Source organism: Neolamprologus brichardi, chromosome 7 (assembly GCF_056152115.1).
Source record: "Neolamprologus brichardi isolate AB-2024 chromosome 7, ASM5615211v1, whole genome shotgun sequence".
NCBI lineage: Eukaryota > Metazoa > Chordata > Actinopteri > Cichliformes > Cichlidae > Neolamprologus > Neolamprologus brichardi.
This window is the reverse complement of record NC_142110.1, coordinates 19194204-19213202: the sequence shown is the minus strand read 5'-3', so window position 1 is coordinate 19213202 and position 18999 is coordinate 19194204. Positions and strand designations below refer to the sequence as shown.

At 41.1% G+C, this 18999-nt stretch overlaps 1 protein-coding gene across 1 annotated transcript in view; it reads right to left on the bottom strand.

Annotated features, from left to right (window-relative positions):
- The window catches only part of kcnq1.2 (potassium voltage-gated channel, KQT-like subfamily, member 1.2), a 164149-nt gene that overhangs the window by 49409 nt on the left and 95741 nt on the right, over positions 1 to 18999 (bottom strand). The window contains exons 15-18 of the mRNA XM_006782491.3: positions 13783 to 13858; positions 12823 to 12917; positions 11263 to 11303; positions 10370 to 10431 (exon numbers count right to left, since the gene is read on the bottom strand). Coding sequence (XP_006782554.2) covers positions 10370 to 10431; positions 11263 to 11303; positions 12823 to 12917; positions 13783 to 13858 — 274 coding nt within the window. The remainder of the gene's footprint in view (positions 1 to 10369; positions 10432 to 11262; positions 11304 to 12822; positions 12918 to 13782; positions 13859 to 18999) is intronic.

Below are 18999 nucleotides of genomic sequence, written 5' to 3'. Positions count from 1 at the left end.
CTGCTAATATTATGTAAAGTTTGTGCAAGACTTCTCTTGTGACTCTCATGCTATCTCTATTCAAAGGCATCCATATTACAACATTGTTTTTGTGTTTTTTTTAGCTGTTAATAGCGCTTCTATCCACGCTTAGACTATGTCGAAAGTTTCCTGGAAGGAGGGCCCTCAGGAAGGCAAGTGGGCATAGTGTCATTTACGGAAAATTGACTCTAGCACAACAAAGGAGCTTATCTGTATGGCTGAAAACCAAAGGCCAGGAATAACATTCGCAACTCACAGCAGACAATTGAAGACTTTGTATTTCTACAGCTTCTTGTGACAGTGCTGCTACATTTATTTTTCTTATTTCAAAGTGTAATCTTCAAGTGCTTTATCCAACACATGCTCTCTGTTGAAATTACCAGCTAATTATATTCGCAGTATTCATTCATTTTGTTTTGCTAAATAGCATAGCTCGTAGCTGAGTTGTTATCAGCATGGCTTCTTCACTTTTCCCTCCGTCACTTTCCTGTTCAGTGTGTGAAATTTTAAGTAATAAACACAGTTGTGAATAAACACTGAGGCTTGGTGAATTAGAGACGCAGCTCCGGAAAAAAATCTTGTAGCCAGCCAGACCCCTGTGATCGGTGCAGGTGAAGAGGGAGGGTAGGTCATCCCAGCAGATTGTCCAGAGCAGTTGGGAAAACAGGCCGGCTAGGTGACGGTAAGAACGGGGAGAGTAAGGATGGGTGACTGAACCTTTAGCTTTGAGGCCCCCCTTTTAGGCTTAAAACGTTCCTTTTTGAAAAAGCATTTAGTTAGGGCTGGATCAGGTGACCATAAATGCTCCCTGCAGTACGTCTAGGCTACTGGGGACTGTTTCTTCCTCACTCACCTTTTTCCCTCATTGTGTGCTTACAGAGAACTCTGCATTTAATCATTAGTTACTCTTAATCTCTGGCTGTCTTCCACAGTGTGTCTGTTGTCTTGTCTCCCTCCCCTCACCCCCCAGCCAGTTGCAATGGTTTGGGGTGAGGGGCTGGTTCTACTGGACGTTTCTTCCTATTAAAAGGAAGTTTTTCCTTCCCATTGTTGCTAAGTGCTTGCTAATAGAGAGGTGTCTGATTGTTGGGGTTATATTTGTATCACTGTAGCATTGTACCTTACAATATAAAGTGCCTTGCAGCAACTGCTGTTGTGACTAAAAAATTAAAGCAGGAAGTTCAGATAAAATGGACTTGGTAGTAATAATATGATTATTAATGAACAACATTTAAGACGGGATCCCGCTCTTACCTCTGTACAGTTGCTGATGATGACTTTATAACACAGGATGGGGGACCTTTTTAGAAAGGTTGTAAATATGCTTCTACCCCCGATGCCTCCATTTACTGATTTGGCCTCAAAAAGCAGTTTCCTGATTTTATCCATTGCATTATGCTAGACTATAAGAAAGGCCTGTATCCTGTGTGGACTACAATGTTAATAGCACAAGACTGAAAGGTGTGCCGCACTGCCCCGAGGTATAGAAAAAATCCATTTCCATAAAGTGATTAGTCACTTACCAAAAAGAAAACTCAACGTGGGATACAGACAGGCTTATTAGGTGTTTTGAAAAACCTGACTCTATTAAAGCAAATGGGAAACTTGACTTGGCCTAAACACATAGGTGTGCATGCACACATACACACACACACAAATACACACGTTACTATGGGCAGTAGCAAACCTACTGTTGCCTGAAGGATATGTCTGGGCACAGAGTACTATAGGGCCAATGTCTGAACCACAAGTGGCCTAGTCAAATCTTTACACAGCCATAAACACGCCTGCATTAGTAACAGCCACTTAAAATTATTCCATGAACTAAGGTTCGAGCTTGCATGGCACAACACTCAGCAACAAATTTACCTTATCCTATTTTTAATCTTCTCCTGCATAATGGGGTGGAAATGCTCGTCTGTCTGCCTGTCAGACGGTTCTCCACTTGGTTTCAGAGTGAAGGATCCGAGCACTTAGCATATGGAGTTGAATGAAATGCTGCACGGACAATAAGGCCAACAGATGACCTTATCCCTTTTCCTCTTGTGCGACCATGGACTTGAAAATTTGTCTGAATTAATGTTAATTACCAAATGTGTTAACACACAAAAGTAACGTGTTAACACACAAAAGTAACATGGTAACCCATAAGGTCTGTTTACAGTCAACATTTTCACATGTTCACATTAAGCTAAAGTAACTCAAGAGTTTGTGGACTCAACAATGTCACCCATTCATCCATTTGCTATAGACGTTCATCCTTTAGAGGGTTTGGAGTCTGCATGTTCTAACTGTGTTTTCTATGGGTGCTCAGCTTTCCCCCCACAGTTCAAAGACATGCATGTTAGGGTAATAGGAAAATTGGCTGTAGGTGTAAGTGGGAGCATGCACAGTTGCCTGTCTTTTGTATTAGCTTGATGATTGACTGCTAAACTGTCCAGAGCACCTCCCACCTCTTGCATTTGGTCAGCTGGAATAGGTTCCAGCCCCCCATCACCCTCTACAGGATAAAGTTGGGATAGCTAATGGAGAGATGATTAAAAAATCTCTTATCTTTTTCCCCCCAACATTTATTTTAAGTGCCCTACAAATGAAGAATGAAATAAAAGTTCATATATTAGTAGTGCCAGGACTGAATTACTGCTAATATAAAAAATCAGGTCACAAGTTTTTAACAAAAACTGGAATTAAACCAAAAAGCATTAAACAAAATTAAGGATTTAACAAGCCTTACTGCTGATAGGAAATGCTGATTCATCAATACCCAGCTGATAAGGGGTACAGGCAGTCATAGGCAGAAAATACACAGATACAGCAACACATACAGAATGCACATACTGCCCCCCGGTTTGACTTAACGGCAGTGACATTTACACTGATGGCTTCTGGAGTAATTTACAGAGCTTGGTATTATTCACAGCTGGTTTACTGTTCCATGCAGTAGACTGATTTAATAGCACTCCAAAGTAGGGTGGCACCAGGGCTACTTAGCAGTGTGTATTAGCAAGACTGCAGGTCCCAATAAAACACAGACCCCTGTTTCATGAACTGTATATTGACCCTTTCATAACCTACTTAAATAAGCTCACACCTCCATGCTGATAATGAACTGGTCCGTGTAGTGCATTAGTGGTCAGGTCCAACCAAAAGTAGCAGGGGGCATTTTGCCAAGGCCATAAAATATATGTGCAAAAAAATATATCCCAGGGCCCTGCAAAAGTTGGGCAATTAAAATGGAAATGCAGCATGGGTATTCGCAGCCAATGAACTCGCCCAAAGTGGGTTCTAGAGAAAAGCAGAAAGCAATTCTCAGGAGAGGTTGGGGGGGGGCTGCTGACAAGACACAGTAGGGTAGGGTAGAACATGATTTAGAAACCATGATTGAGACTGCAGACCTATAATCCTAAAGGCACAGAACGATGCAAACGCAGGGAAAGATGAAGGGGCAAGCTCTGGGAACGAGAGCCACAGGGAAAAAAAAAAAGATTGTGACAGGAGGTAAAAAAATAGGGAGTGTGAGCAAAACAGAGATAGAGAGAGAAAGAGACACAAAGACAGAGAGAGACTGCGAGATGGAGAGTGAGTAGCCAGACATGCAGGCAGACTGTCCGTCTCTGGTTTGTGGGAATGTGGTAAAGACACAGTAGTAGGCAGGGTCCCGGCTCTGAAATTAGAGAGTGGCGCTAAGAGAAGGGAGCCAGAGCCAAGGGCCGTCTGGGAGCTGCCAGGGGCTGCATCCCCAGCGCACTGCCGAAACATGATTTACTGCCGGGCCGCACTACAAACAACACGCTGCTGCTCTTGGTGCACTATCTAGCTCACTCAGCAGCACACCACCCGCTGCATGCTATCAAGTTCGCAGAGCTATAAAGATACCACATCAACAGTGGGAAGTGTAGATGTGAGAAAGACCACTTCAGCTACAGGGAGGCAAAGTGAGTCAAAGGAAGGGCGCCAAGATCAGAGACAAGGCTGAAAAAAAGGCCGCAAAAATAGCCACGAAGGGCTGCGGTGTTGTATGTGTGTTGCTACAGGTACCACTGAGGAGATTAAATGTAACACTGTGTGTTTATTAGACCTCAAAATACGGCGCAGGAATTTATGATCCTAATAGAAATCATTTTACATCAATAGAAAATGTTTAAAAATTGCTGTCATTTTGCTTCTTTGTATTGTATTGATGATTTGCAGGAGCTTTAAACCCGCTACTATGACACAGCATGTCAATCCAAGATAGTTGTTACTGAATTCTCAGCTGAAGTTATTGGAGATAAATTATTCTTTTAAAAAGACGATGGTGTAGAAGAGAATTACTGGGCCTAGCTAGGACAATTAAAAAATGCTTCCTGTGTGTTGCACAAGCACATGTGCTAGGATAAATCTGTTTTGCACAGGTGTGAGCAGTCACTTTGATGACATCTGTACAAAAGACAATTCAAGCATCTAGATTTAAAGGAATACAGCAGGAGCTGCCAGGATGTTGTGTTCTGCAACTATCGCCAAGACAAGTCCAGACATGCATGAGGATTCTGCATGTGCTTGTCTGTGGCACCGGGCAGCAACACTGCAGCAACTACACCGAAGCCGCGAGCTCCAGGATTTGTAATGTTTGAGTGTGTGGTCTGGGTACAGCTCATGCGCTCATGGGGACATAAACATGTTTACACGGTGACATTATGGGGACATCATGTTGTGCGGAAAAAAAGCGAGCCTCCATAACATAAATCATTCAACGTTAACGCAAATACATATTTAAAGGTTAGGTCTGGGTTAAGGTTACAGTAAAAGGTTAGGCAAGTAGTTGTTATGATAAAGTCTGGAGTGAGTCTGCAGGAAATGAATGTGAGTCAATGGACACATAACTGTGTGCGTGTGTGTGCATGTGTGTGTTGCACGTGCTTCCTTTGCCAAGTTTCCTCTCTTTGTTTGGACTGGTCCGGTCAGTCCGACCCCCACTGAGTGCAGAGCAACCAAACACACACATATATCAAAACACGGGACAACAACAGACAGGGTGCTCTTGGAGAAAAACAGGTAATAGAAACAAGAGCAAAGGGGACGAAACACCAAGCAAAACAGAACGAGAGTGGGGGGGGACTCGTAAGGTAAAAGCAGACAAGACAAGCAAACGGAGTGACACCAATGACCCAGGGAGAGGAAAAGGAGGATGCATGGAGCACTTTAATCACTCTTAGTATTTAATTGTATTCCCCAAAGATAAGACGAGGTATGAATTTAAGAGACATAACTCAAAATCCACGACAGATTAAACAGCCATTTTTTTCATACCAGTGGTGAAACTCACAAATGATGTTTCGGCATCATTAAGTCGCTTTATTGCAGTAATCACAAATCAGAAGTGTCGCACAAGGATTGAGGTTTGCCAATCCACTCCCCCCCCCCCCCCCCCCCCCCCCCGGCCCCCTTTCCACTGATACAGGCAGCTCATTATGCTCATTTTATCTGTAAATAAATATTTCTTTCTATTAGCGTCTTTGATTTCTATGCATTAGTTGTGTTGTGACTTTAAAAGTAAGGTTTTTGCAGAGAAAAATCCACAACACAAAGACAGTCCGGAGGGAATTACAGTAACGACTTCATATTGATGTGGGCTCAAATTGTTACAGCCCACACACAAAACAGAGAGAAACTTGATTGGATACAATGGGTTTATTGATGCGCGCAATGTAAATCATTATTTGATTTAAGGCATGAAATTCTGTTTTTCTCCCCCCTCTAGCCATTTCATCTCAGGCACATCCTGCACCGGCTCAACATATAATGAAGCTTTTGAGATCTGAGCGGGGATGAACAGCTTGGTGAATCTTTCTCTGTGTGTGTGTGTGCATTTGTATATTTATGTGCGCCTGGATATTCACTTGTATTTGCCTTAATGTTCAAATACGTATATATGTGCCTGCATGTTTACAGTACCAGACCCTTGTCTCTAAAGCCCTGCAAACTCTCTGGGTCTGACCAGTCTAAACACACGCACACACAAACTCCTGCCCCCCTCAGAGCTATGCTTTTAGAGACGTGGGGCCCTAAATGCCTTACAGATGGACTCCTAACAAACACAACACTCAGTCTCGGCCCTCAAGTATTCCCAGTATTTGGCTTTGCTGTAATTTACAACATACTTACCTAATTGAGACGCTATTAAGGTCAGAGCATGAATTCTTCTGTGTACGCCTGATACTAATGCACATGATATAAGCGTGACATACACGGCACAGCATATTTGCCCTAATATAGCCGAGGAAGGTTAACCGCAAGTGTGATCTATGGTCTATGTAGTTTACTTAGAGCAACGCAAATAATGAATGATGTGTTGAGCAGACACGTGGCTGTTCATGTCTGGAGGGCACATTAGGGGGTTCTTTCCTAGACGCCGATGACGGTTTTACATACACATTTTCAAACACAACTGACACTTTCATTGCTAAATTAGGCAGCACTAAATGTTAAATGAAAAAAGGGAAATTATTTCACTCTTTTCCCTTAATTTCTGTGTAAGTTCATGTCTAAATATGTAAACTGTTAATGCAGCACAGATTTTCAACACATGCAGAATGTGACTATTTGGAAAATAAATTACGTTAAAAACTGAAAATTAGTACTTCAAAAAAATTATATTAAACATTAGTCGGTAGTGATCCAGTGATGGAATTTTCTTTGTATTTCACAAAATCTTTAATTGGGTTTGAATGACGAATGATTATGTCGGGGATTTGACATTTAAAACGTTTTGTGTGGAGGTAGAGCGGGCGCTAGTATTTTTAGTTTTTTTAAATCATGCAAAAAAATTTCATGAATTTCACAAAAACAAATTTCATATTACTTTACTAAAGGCTGCTCTAGGCTTATAATGTAATAATTTAATAATGTAAGGATTACACGTTAGTTTTAGTTGCCGAGCTGCTGTCGGGGAACAACATACTTCACCATATTGTTACACTGGATCTGAACTAAAAAGCAGGAGCTCGTTGCACAGGCTGGCTTTTACACAGTCTATAAAAGCATACTGTTGTAACCTCCCTGTCCTTTTTGTCTGTAAGGGGGGAAAAAACAGTCCTGCTATAAAACTGTGGCATCATCCAAAACACATGCAGCGAGCTCCCCTCTGAAAGGACACGCTGAAGCTTAAAGACACTGGCCACTGTTTGAGCTTGTCAATTGGGTATTTTTCATCGAGTGTGCCTGACAGAGAGATAACACGCTGTCATGGTGACTCATCCATCTTCGTTTCCAAGTCACTTCTGGAGAATTCAATCTTGAGAGTGCGGGGTTAGACACTTTGGTGATTAATCAACTCTTTGCTCGTGTGTGCGAGTGTAAGCGCAGAGACGTATACGTGTCTTTGTTTGTGTGTGATAAATCACTGTCTAACCCTGTACAGGACACACAATGCCAGAGCACTCTTCACCCCGCTGAAGATAAATTCATCTACAAGTGATATGCTGACAATACTTAGACGGGAAAATTGTTCCATCTTACTTACTCAGCTGCAGCATAAAGAGCTGTCAGAGAGGTATATGTGCGGTGTTTTACAGGGGAGAGGAGAAAGTGGGAATTTGAAAATGAATGAATGAATTCAGAAAAGGCATGGGAACACGGCAACATTAGGGTTGGTGAGTAATTTCTTCGAGCTGTTTGAAGAGATCCCGTTCAAGGTTTCAGAAAGGTTTCACTTTGCTTGTGGCTTACCATTATGAGCAACATACAGGAGATGATGCAAGTTGGACTTCACACAGTATTATGAAATGTAGGAAGTCATGCAACATAAACAGAAGTGATAGCGGGGGAGACTGTATGGCAAACAATGTGCAACTGACAAGTGAACAACGGCTATCAGACGTGACAAATACAAAGGTAGAAAATCTCTTGTCACTTTCATGTCCAGCCTACACCAGTAATGGCATGGTCAGTGTGTAGTGAGCATTACAGTATAGCTATAATACTCAAGATTAAACATGTAATGGGAGAAAAAGGGGAAAAAATTATATTTACTTTTAGATAGAGCACAAAAGACATTTTGTTCTTAGTGATAACCAGGATTACACCATTCAGTCATTTTAATGTTTGTTTTCCCATTCCCAGGTATGCTTCAAGTGATTTGGCAGTCATGCTGAAAAAAAACGTTGTTGCCAATCAGACTGGCTTTTGGCACTTTTTATAGATTCAACTAACCGAGTGAACTGATATACTTGATGCACAATGGTTGGCTGTTTTCAAGTTTTCCTACTAGAATTTTTCTTTCTACAGAGTTCTTGATGATCCTGATGAAGGGTCACAGGCTGAAAGTAATAAAGTTGTTTTTATACTAAATGTGTTGCTAAAGTTTCGATCTCTGTAGATTAAACTACAGGAGTGGAAATAGTGTTTTTTTTCCCGACAGGCTGTTAATAACAAAGTGTCTAGCACAGAAGTTAAATTGTTTCTTTGCATAATTGTCTTTTATGTTTAGACACTACATTGGTTCGTGCCTTGAGATGTGCCTTTTTATGTTTGATGATGATTCATAGGTCAGTGTTGCATGGTTCAACAAACTAAATAAAGACATTTCTTTAAAAATGGTTGAAAAAAGCAGCCAGTGTCTAAAGAAAAAAAAGTCCTTCAGAAGTCCTGGAGAACTATTGCTCAAGTCCAAAATAAATAAAAGAAAGTCTGGTTAGTTAAGTAGAAATAAAATATAAAGAAATGAGTGATAACACTTGAGACTTTTGCAAAATACTGTGTTTACTGTATCAAGTTTATCTGTGAACAAAGATATCTATAAAGTACCATACCCGTGATGCAGGCCTCACAGTGAATGTACCAAAGGTCACCAGGTTCATTCACCTGCTGTTTCAAAGAAAGGAAAAAGAAGCCACCTTTTTCATTTATAACAGGTGCCTGAACACACAAGTTAGAAAGGATGGGGAGCGGGTGCATATTCAAAGAAAACAGTAATTATGAAGGACTGGCAGTTCGGGAAATAATGAATTTCTCTTGCTACTTTTGTGTACCAGTTCATACAAATGCAGCTCTGATTACAGGAACATTGATTGGTTCCACATTGTTTTGGAGGAAAAGTAGCCTGCATCCGTAGGCTTCCACTGATTTGTTTCCCAATTATGTCCTTCTCAGTTCCCCCTTTTTTTTTTTTTTTTTTTACCTTTTTTGTCAATGCTGAGCCCCACAGAAAAAAGAAGGGTAAGAGAGAAAAAGTATGTCATAGGTAGGTGAGGCACTTCTCAACACGGGTTTGTGTTTCTAATCAGGAGATTGCGATCACAACATGTAGCCTGAAGCAAATGGGGTGTAACTCAATCTCTGAGGGAGGTCTGCAGGCTTGGAGGGCAAATTCGTTCACGATCATTACACTTCTCTCTGCAAAAAAGGGGCTCTGAGAACAGCTAGCGCTTGCAAACATTAGAGAGCGGCGGTGCTGATGACTGCACAGAGATGGTAAGGTAAATACCAAAGGCAAGTGCGGGAAATCCTTAGCTGGCTGAGCTGAATAGAAAATAAGTGGCAGCAGAATGCATTGTTCTATTGTGTAGGAGTTGTTTTCATGTGAGAACGACTTGAGTATAAGGTTAGTCTTCAATTGTACACCGGTCCCATGGAAAGAAAAAAACACCCCGAAAAACCCACAAACCTACGTTCAAATCCAAGTATTCAACCGCTCAAACAACATGTGACCACAAAGCCACACATTTCATACAACACGACTTAAAAGACATCATTAATCAGAAGCACGCCGTCGCAATCCAGCTGATACAACTCACAAAGGGGAAACGTCTACCTCGGCTGGCATCGCGCTGGCTTCACGATGTTGTGCTCATTCCACTATGTTTAAAGGAGAGCACGCCTAGTCGCACATGAGCTTTGTAACACAGCTGTTGCTTTTTGGCCTATGCCTCTCCGCAGCTCCTTTATGTTTCCAATTTTTTTATATTCTTCATGGAAACATAAACATCCAAGAGCTGTCACAAGCCAATCTACACAGCACTACAGGAAAAAAATGAAAAGAATGGGCGGTGTGGAAAATCCTAAAAGCTACCCAGTAAGGTCAACTAAAAATACAGCATGAACAGACACACAAGTGCAGTGTAAACACAGCACTGATATTGATAAGGTGGGTTCAAGAGAGGAGGTGCATGTTTGGCACAGACTGACTGAAGCCAGCCACAATAGAGCTATTTTAAAAAAAAAGGAAGACGACTGCAGTGCACTCATTCATCTGATACAGAGACACATGCTGGCAGACTCACACATCGTTCTGCTTATGAACGAGATAGATAATCTAATCAGTTTACCACTCTTACTGTCAGACAAAACACACAAGCTCGATTGTGCCTACCTTATCTTCCAGCCTGATGAGACGAGCCCCAATAGTTGGGTATTCTTTATCTTCTCCTTTTCCTAAAAAGAAAAAAAGATAAAAGAAGGGAATATATATAAAATAATATATAATACGATCGGATAGTCCACTACATATTGCAAAGGTGATATAACTTCCAGTAAAAGGCCTGATAGGCCACTGTTCAGTGCTTCACACTTGGCAGTGACAGCTTAAAGTTTCATTCAGTCGTGCGCACAGTTAAAGCTTGTAATAAAGACGTATGTGAGCAAATACCCAACAGTTTCAGGAGTGTTTAGACTAAATCAAACCATTAAAAGTATGATCCTTACAAGAAAAACTAACGAAGTTCTAGTAATTAAAACTTATTAAGGACCCCATTCAGTGTTAATTTGCCTCATATTTTTTCAGCCTGCCTTACATCACATCCACGCTAAACGACTTCCTGTCGGAAAAGAGAGCTATTCTTGTTTTGTTTCGCCCCATCCAATTAGTGGCGCAGTGAAGTTTCCATCGCGCCGCTGTTATTTTTAGCTGGCATGGAAGCTGTGGGAGCTGCTGCTTGGGGCACTTAATTTAACATTGGACAATTAATTAAAGAAATGTGTTTGTGTAATTCCTGTGACAACAACTCACACAAGCGCGCTAATATGCGCTCACCAGAATACCGCCACGAGCAGGGTGCTTAAATTCCCATACTGGCAAACATTCGGACGTACATGCAATCTTGCCCACACCCAAACTGAGAAATATACACACACAAGCATCAGGGAGCTCTCTTTCTCGCATATTTCATCTGGCACAACTGATGAGATGGTTATAAACACAGGGATGGAGCGAAGAGTGACGGCTGTCTATCAGTTGGAGACCACTGGCGTTTGTTGCGTATTTACCTGGAAGAAACATGCCCGGCTTTCCCAGAGTGCCATCCAGCCTGACAAGGAAAGAGAGAAGGAATTAGACAGCGAAAGGCAAAAACACAAAGCAGACACAGAAGAGGTTCGGCTGGATAAACACTTTATAGTGCCAATAAAATTAAACAAATGTCATCCGCTTCAACTGTATTTATACATCACTGCTTTCAGAGAGCGCACACATGCAAGCCTTAAAGGGGTTGGACAAATGGATGCTGTCCTCTTATTGAGATGTGAAGCTTTGAAAATAAACACTGAAACTCACAGTTTCACTTCTTATGTCGACTGGCATTTACGAATTCACTGAGGCAGAAGGAAAGCATTTGAATACAGTGTTCAGTGTAAGCCATTTGCATCTTTTCCTCACCTTAATCACACGTCTTTATGTGTTTATTATTCGTTTATGTTGGCAGACTAGTGGTCTTTGCAGTATTTTGGTGTGTTTGGGATAGTGTCTAATAGTGTCTTTTTTTTTCTTTTAGATTTTATGGGGTAATAAAAAAAAAAACTGTCAGCCTAACAGCACTTTCATGATTTAGTGTTGCTTTATAATGACTTAAAAACGTAACAGTGCATTGCCACGGGTCCGTGAATTACTGCAGGAGGTGTTACGAGTTCCAGGCGATGCACTTGCATGAATCAGACACAATACATCACCTCTCACTGACCTATAACGGCTGAGAGCCGTGTGTGTGTGTGTGTGTGTGTCAAAGAAAGAACATCTTCTTAAGTGAAGCAGAGAAAATTGCACGGAGAGGACAAAAGGTTTAACTTTCACGAGAACTGTATTTCACTGCAACTCAAAATAATGACTCTGCTCTTGTTATAAAGTATAACAAGGCAGAACAAATATGGGACCAGTGAGGCTCCTGTCTGTCCGATGAAGACTGCAGAGAATAGGATAAATGTCTATAAATGTTATAGAAAGTGCTCGCAGTTGCAATGAGCACACTGTTTTGGCTGCACAACCCCAGTGTTTTATGACCCCCTAAAACTGAGTCTTTAAGAATTGATGCAGAGCATGAAAACGTTATTAGCGTAAATATAGCCAGAATTTACCAAATGAAAAATGGCCCAATGAGGACTCGGTACTTAAGTATCTATTTTTATTATTTATTTTTTTAACCAGGTTACTCCCATAAAGATTAATGATTTTAAGTGAGACCTGGCCAATAGGGCAGCAACATAGCTACATAGAAACGCCCATCAGATTAAGAACATTGCATTTTACTTGCAGAAAATGAGACAAATGTAATGATTCCACCAGAAATGTAAACTTCTTCAGAGTAACAAGGGTGTGAATCTGAAGTTTGGTGCAGAAAATCTACATGTTTTTTTTGTCCAATTCTGGAGAAATTGACAGATCTGGGACTGTGTTTCTTTGTTAACAGACAAATAACAAGGAACAATATGGTTTTACAAGTAAAGGCATATCAGTGATTGAGGCATTGGATACATAGAGACATCCTAATGGCTTTATGCTTAATAAAGCTTATGGAAAGAACAACAAACAGCATAAAACAAAGTCAAAGGCACCACCTTCTCTGCAGCTCCTTGATGCGGACCATCATGTTGAGGTGACCCTGGGAATACTGTTCGATCACGTCTCGCACATCATAGGGCTTCCGAGCTTGCTGTTGATTCCAGCATGCACACACACAAAAACAAACACAGACACACACACACGGTGGGACACAAAGGCCATTGTCAACAACAGTCTCTGTTGCTTGGTCCCCAAAACATCCCCAACCCCCTTGGGTGCAAAGGGTTCATTGTTAACCCAGTGTGTGCGTGCGTGCGTGCGTGCGTGCGTGCGTGCGTGCGTGCGTGCGTGCGTGCGTGCGTGCGTGCGTGCGTGCGTGCGTGCGTGCGTGCGTGCGTGTGTGTGTGTGTGTCCTGACAAGTGCATGGTCAAGTAGAAAGCAATCGTGTTAAAGCCCTTTCATAGCTTTGTGTAGTGTGACGTTGACACAAGGAGCATCAGAAAGAACTCAGTGAACTCTTTACTGCACAGTGTATAGCCCTCTGCAGCTGACACCACACAGGCCCGAACCGAAAACTTATAGAACACTTGGAAACAGGAAGAATCGAAGAAACGTTCTGAAAAACATGCAGCGTGGATACAAGTGGGCGCTTTCGTGAGCACTGTGAGCGACTTTTGCATGCGCAGCACAGTAAGTGAATTCCTACTGTAGCCCCAGAGACAGGTTACCAGATTTCCCATGATACTGTGCCTGGACTGTGAGCACAAAGAAGGCATGCAGGTGCAAGTTTCAGGCATGCACACAAATATTCATGTGTACACACACAAGCACACACACCAGCACCACAGCTGATATATACCCTTAAGCCCCCCCCCTTTCCTGTGTAGCCACACATACTACTACACACTTCTCTTACTCCCTCTCGCACTCTCAATCTGTCTTTCTCTTCATCTGTCAGCCCTCCCTCGCTCTCTTTAACTCTGCAGTGTTTCTCTCTGGATTTCCCTTTACGTACCTGAAATTTCTTCCTGGCCACAAAGTACTGCATTCTGCGGAGGACTTTTACCGCAGATCTCTGGGCATGGGACAACCTGTGACAGAAATAAAGGAGACTAATTTAGGCCACAAAAGAAAAACACTTCACATTTTAGCTTGTTGTAAAAGGTCAAGTGGTTTGTTCTTGACTAACTGCCCTGAAAAGAAGGGACAAAAAAAAGAAAAGAAAAGAGAGAGACAAAAAAGTCTACGTGCTCAGCGCTAATTGACCCTTGCTGCTTTTCAGGTTCGATGAACAATGCGTATGCCACCCAACTGCAAAACACATGTGGGTCTAAACAGGAAAAACAAACGTACATTGACAGATATGCATTGATACAGACAAGTGTAACAACACAGATTAACCCGTACTCTGTATCGGTGCTTGCCTTTTCACTCAAAACGGTAAATCCACAACCCACTGCGAAAATGAGAGAAGAAAACCAATTCAGTTTGCCTTAAGAGGAGTCCCAAAACACACGTTTCTGAGTTCAAAGAAGCACATCTGTGTCAACACACAGACACACACACACATGTACACACACAAAAATGCTGTTATGAAACACTGAAACCAAAACCACTTGATGCACACAACACACAACAGCTTTTACTTGCATACCATAGTGACTATATGGCATGTATTTTTGTTTTTTCAAGCAGGCGCTCTGTGCTGTGCTCTGCTGTGCATTGGTGCCCAATGGGTTTGGATGTTACTGCATTTCAGAAAATCTTGCAAACACATACTGGAAGCACATTAACATGCTGCAAAGTAAAATCAAGTGTAATAACCTAGGGACAAGGTGTCTCAACCTTTGTCAAGGCTGCGATCTCCATAATCTTAAGACCGCAGCAGTTTAATAGTCATGTCAAACTATCATGCGAATTAGAAAAAGGCATGGGGTATAATAATAATAAAAAGGTATTAACATTTTCAAGGGCATTTAGGGGGCTTCCAGGAGAAATGTTAGTATCAATATATCACTTACATTCTTTGCTTCACCTATTGCTTGATGGAAAATGCGATTGTCAAGCATACCTAAATACTAACACCTGCTATAAATGTTTCCAATAGACAGAGACAGGCAGCCTGCAATCAGTCTGCAGTTAAACAGGGTCAAGCTGGCAATTTTATACTAATTATTTCTGACAATACAGCAATTAACTGTGATTAAATTGTCAAAACTTATCGGTTGCTGTCTCTATAGACAGAAATTCAACCAGAACCAACCAGCTGACAGCCAGCTCATTGGCCCTAAGCTGTACTCATTCCCACAGATTATTTCAGACTGATGGCAACATGTTGGCAATTTGTCTGCATTTATAAATTAGACAGCAATTATTTGCCAACCTTCAACAATCTCTCTGGGAGTGATTGCAGTCAGTCCAAGTCAGACTGCAACTGTTTTCAGACAGGTTGCCTGTCTGTGCAAATAACCTTAAACTGAATAGCTCAGACTCTGGGCAAACACTTAGTTACCACAAGTTGCAATTGGTTGTAGAAAGGGAAGGAATAGGGTTTTTTTTGGTAGGTACAAGCAGGTTATTGTCCTGTTTTTCCTCATAAAACCGAGCCATTAGCTTGCCCTGAATTAGGAGGCAGGTTGGTCAAGCTAAGTGTATCCAGTGCTCGATGATCGTTCGAAAAAGCCAATTTAATGTAAGTTTGTTCGCTATTTCAGCATGGTGGTATATGAGACGAGACCCTTGTTCAAAGAGTTTAATTTATTTAAAAAATATCTCTTATTGGTCTCTCTGGATCTATACAATGTCACCATACATATTACTGCAATATTGTATTCTGTACTGATGTTTTCCCACACCCCCAAAATAAACAGAAAAGAATCATTATATGGCTTTTGATGTCCAATTACAGACGTAAATCCCACACAGAATTAAATAAACAATGCATGACCTATTATTCTTTTCAATGCAACATTTGTTTAGCAAAAACAAACAGTAATGGAGTGCAAAGTCTGGGTGAGGAGGGTATTATTTGATCCCTGTTTTTTTGTGTCAATTTTAATATCGGTTTTCTGTTTCATGTAGGACATGTCTCAGACAAAGGTGACCTTTCAGCCATCTGTTGGTATGTGCTGATAAGCCTTTGGGCCATGTGCATACGCCCAGCGTCTGCAAAGAGTGTGGATTAAGTCAAAGCCAATATATGGGTTTTGTGTATTGTTTTGAAGAGTTCGCTCAAGCTACTTCCCAGTCAAGGCAGACAGACCCGCACATACAAGCGCACACACACCCTTGACACACAGAATCACACAGCCTCCACCCTCGTCTCCCTAAACACGGGGGTCTTTGTGGAGTCAACAAGTCGCTCTGAGGTCTTAATTAGGCAAAGGGACAACAAAGGGACTTAACAGACAATGCGTTGACATGGGACCATAAAACAGGAACATCGTCTTTCTTCCTGCCCTCCATGCAGGGCCTGCCCAAGCTATAGGAGGAAATGCATGCAAACAATACCAAACATAAAGAGCATGAGTCCCTATTTTAGGAAAAAAAAAAGTCTAGCACCCACCCCTTTGCTGCTCTCCTTCGTCAAAGAAGAGAAGGATGTGTTTTTTTTTCTCCCCTCGTTTCTGTGTGAATTGGAGGGTTCAAGCATAATTGGGAAAGAAAACACACGTAGGAAACAAAAAACATGTGTGGTTTTGATCGTTGAACAACTGTACCCTGCTCCCTCCTTGCCCTCCTCCTGTTTCCTGCATTTGACACAAATGCACACACATGTTCAGGGGGTAAGTGTGATAAAAGAACAACACGGATGGGTGTTTTGTTTTTTTTCTTTTGTCCAACACCAACCCACTCTGCACTCCATTAAACATTTGGCACACAGAAAATGTAAGAATGCAAATCCCACATTTCTCTGCTTGCTCCTCTTGTGCTTTTGAGAGGTAAGTGGGAAATGTAGACCTCCTACGGACAGGATCTCGTAATATCGTCATGTAGTCTTTTCTTTCCCGCCCTTTCTGTTTTGGTTACTCACTAAAACATGTAGAATGATTCTCTAGAAAAGCGTGGTCTGCCTAACCGCTCACCACACAATACTGGTATCTTGTTTTTAACGATGGCAGCACCTAAAAGTCATCTTCAGTTGTCTACCATTGTATTCTAGTTATGATGACCTGCTGGTAACATTAGTTAGCGTAACATTTGAAAGAAATTGTAATAAGGAAGTTGTAATACAGATAAAGAAGCCAGATTTCCTTTTTATAAAATGCAGGCTCCACCAACCCTGACCTGCAGGACTACAGTGGTATGTAGGAGCCCAAAGTGTTACAGTACTCAGATTTCTTCCAGGGTTACAAGCTCCAAAGAAGACACCCTGCCTTTACTTCTCTGTTGCACTTTGAGGACTGGGTGGAAAAACAGGACCCAGAGCAGCAATAAAACATATAAATTAAGTCAAAACTTCCTAAAACTTAACAACTCATTACAGTTTGAGTCAGTATTGATAATCAGAGACTTTTGCAACATTCAGTTTTCTTTTTTAAATTATAGCGTGGTGTAATATTTATCTTAAGTCCATCTGGGTGTTGCAGCATTGACTTGACAGACTTCTAATGTTACTTTAAGCACGCGTCTTCTTTCCTGTCCAGATCCGATGATGATTTATTTTTTAAAATCTTTTAAGCCATTTGTCGTCTAATTTTTCAGCTCCGCTAATAGTGACAAGTAGTCATCCACTATGAAATAACATGGCACCTTGGATTGGTTTTCCTCCTTTCCTCTCTTACTTTTACTTTACTAGCTGACACTGCCATTAAAATCTTAAATCTTAAAAATCCTTCTCTATCAAACTGTGTACAGGTGTCTTGTGCAAGTCTTCATAATATATTTCAATACATTTTATTTGAAATGCAATTATGTAATTATATTTACATATCAATACTCAAAAAGTCTGTAATGTATAGAAAACAAAGAAATAATTATACTGTAACTAAGTTTAAGAATTACCTGGTAAAAACAAACAACATTTCTCCATCTTATGTCATAATTACTCTGTACTTGCCTAACTTCTTGGTATTTTAAGGAAAATGAGACACATATAATACTCTAAGTAATTTTAAGTACAGTACAACTGAATATTAGAAAATCCATCATGCACCCCAATATAATGAATATTAACAAACACCATAAAAGAAATAAATATGTAAAAAGTAACTCCTTAATATAGCCCATGACCAAAAAAGTATTTATGATATAAGATGAGAAAATATCGTTTGTCAGCAAAATTATGCAGTACTTAAAATTATTTACAATACTACTTACATTTACTTACAATAGAATAATTTCTTTGTTTCCTCCACACACCCCTAGCGTATCAACTTTTAAATATCTCTAGGTAAATATAGTTATATTTTAATTTTAAGTAAAACATATTGAAAATTACAGGGTAACTACGCCCTCAGTTGCAGGCTATATAATAAAGTGTTACTACAACATCTTCTCTCTTCTTGTTTCCCATGTTTGTGTGTATCTGTGCAGAAGATTTGACACAGTTTATCCTGGGAACTTCTCTTGAGCCAGCAGAGCTCAGATTTTACCCCCGACGACTTCAATATTCTTTCCATTGTCCTGCACTGTATGATTCACTCGTGCTTGGTTGTGTGTATTTTAATTGTGAGGATTAAATCCTGGTTTCTAGTTCTTCTCAACAGACTCGCTATTCTTCAGGTCCACTGTAGAAGTCATAGGTGAGCCATCGTTGCTGCAGTTATGAACTAGCCCTGACCCTCACTTCAAAACTGGTGAAAGATTTAGCCCCATGGCTTCCCATTGACCCTTCTCTCTTAATAAGTTTTCTCTCTTCCCCAGTTTCAAATGGTCACTTTGGAGACCTCTGAGTTGTCAATGGCAACCTACCCTCCTATGCCCCATGACCCCAGCTCTGTCTTTGGCAGGGGACCATCAAATATCCTGTGCTTCCATGGTGTGCAGCAATAACCTTGGAGTCAGTCAGGAGAAAGCAACCCTAGACACGCATGTGCTACACTACAGGCAGGGCCCAGCAAGTCTGCTGGCCTGTGTGTGTGTGCATGTTTCTCTGTGTGTCTGCATCTGTCTCTGTGAGATAAGCTTTATATAACTGGCGCTTTGGTCCATCAAAGAGATGTGCTCTTCTTCAGTTCTCCTCAAAAGCAGGCATTTTTTTTATCATATCTTGGAAGGATAAGATGATTAC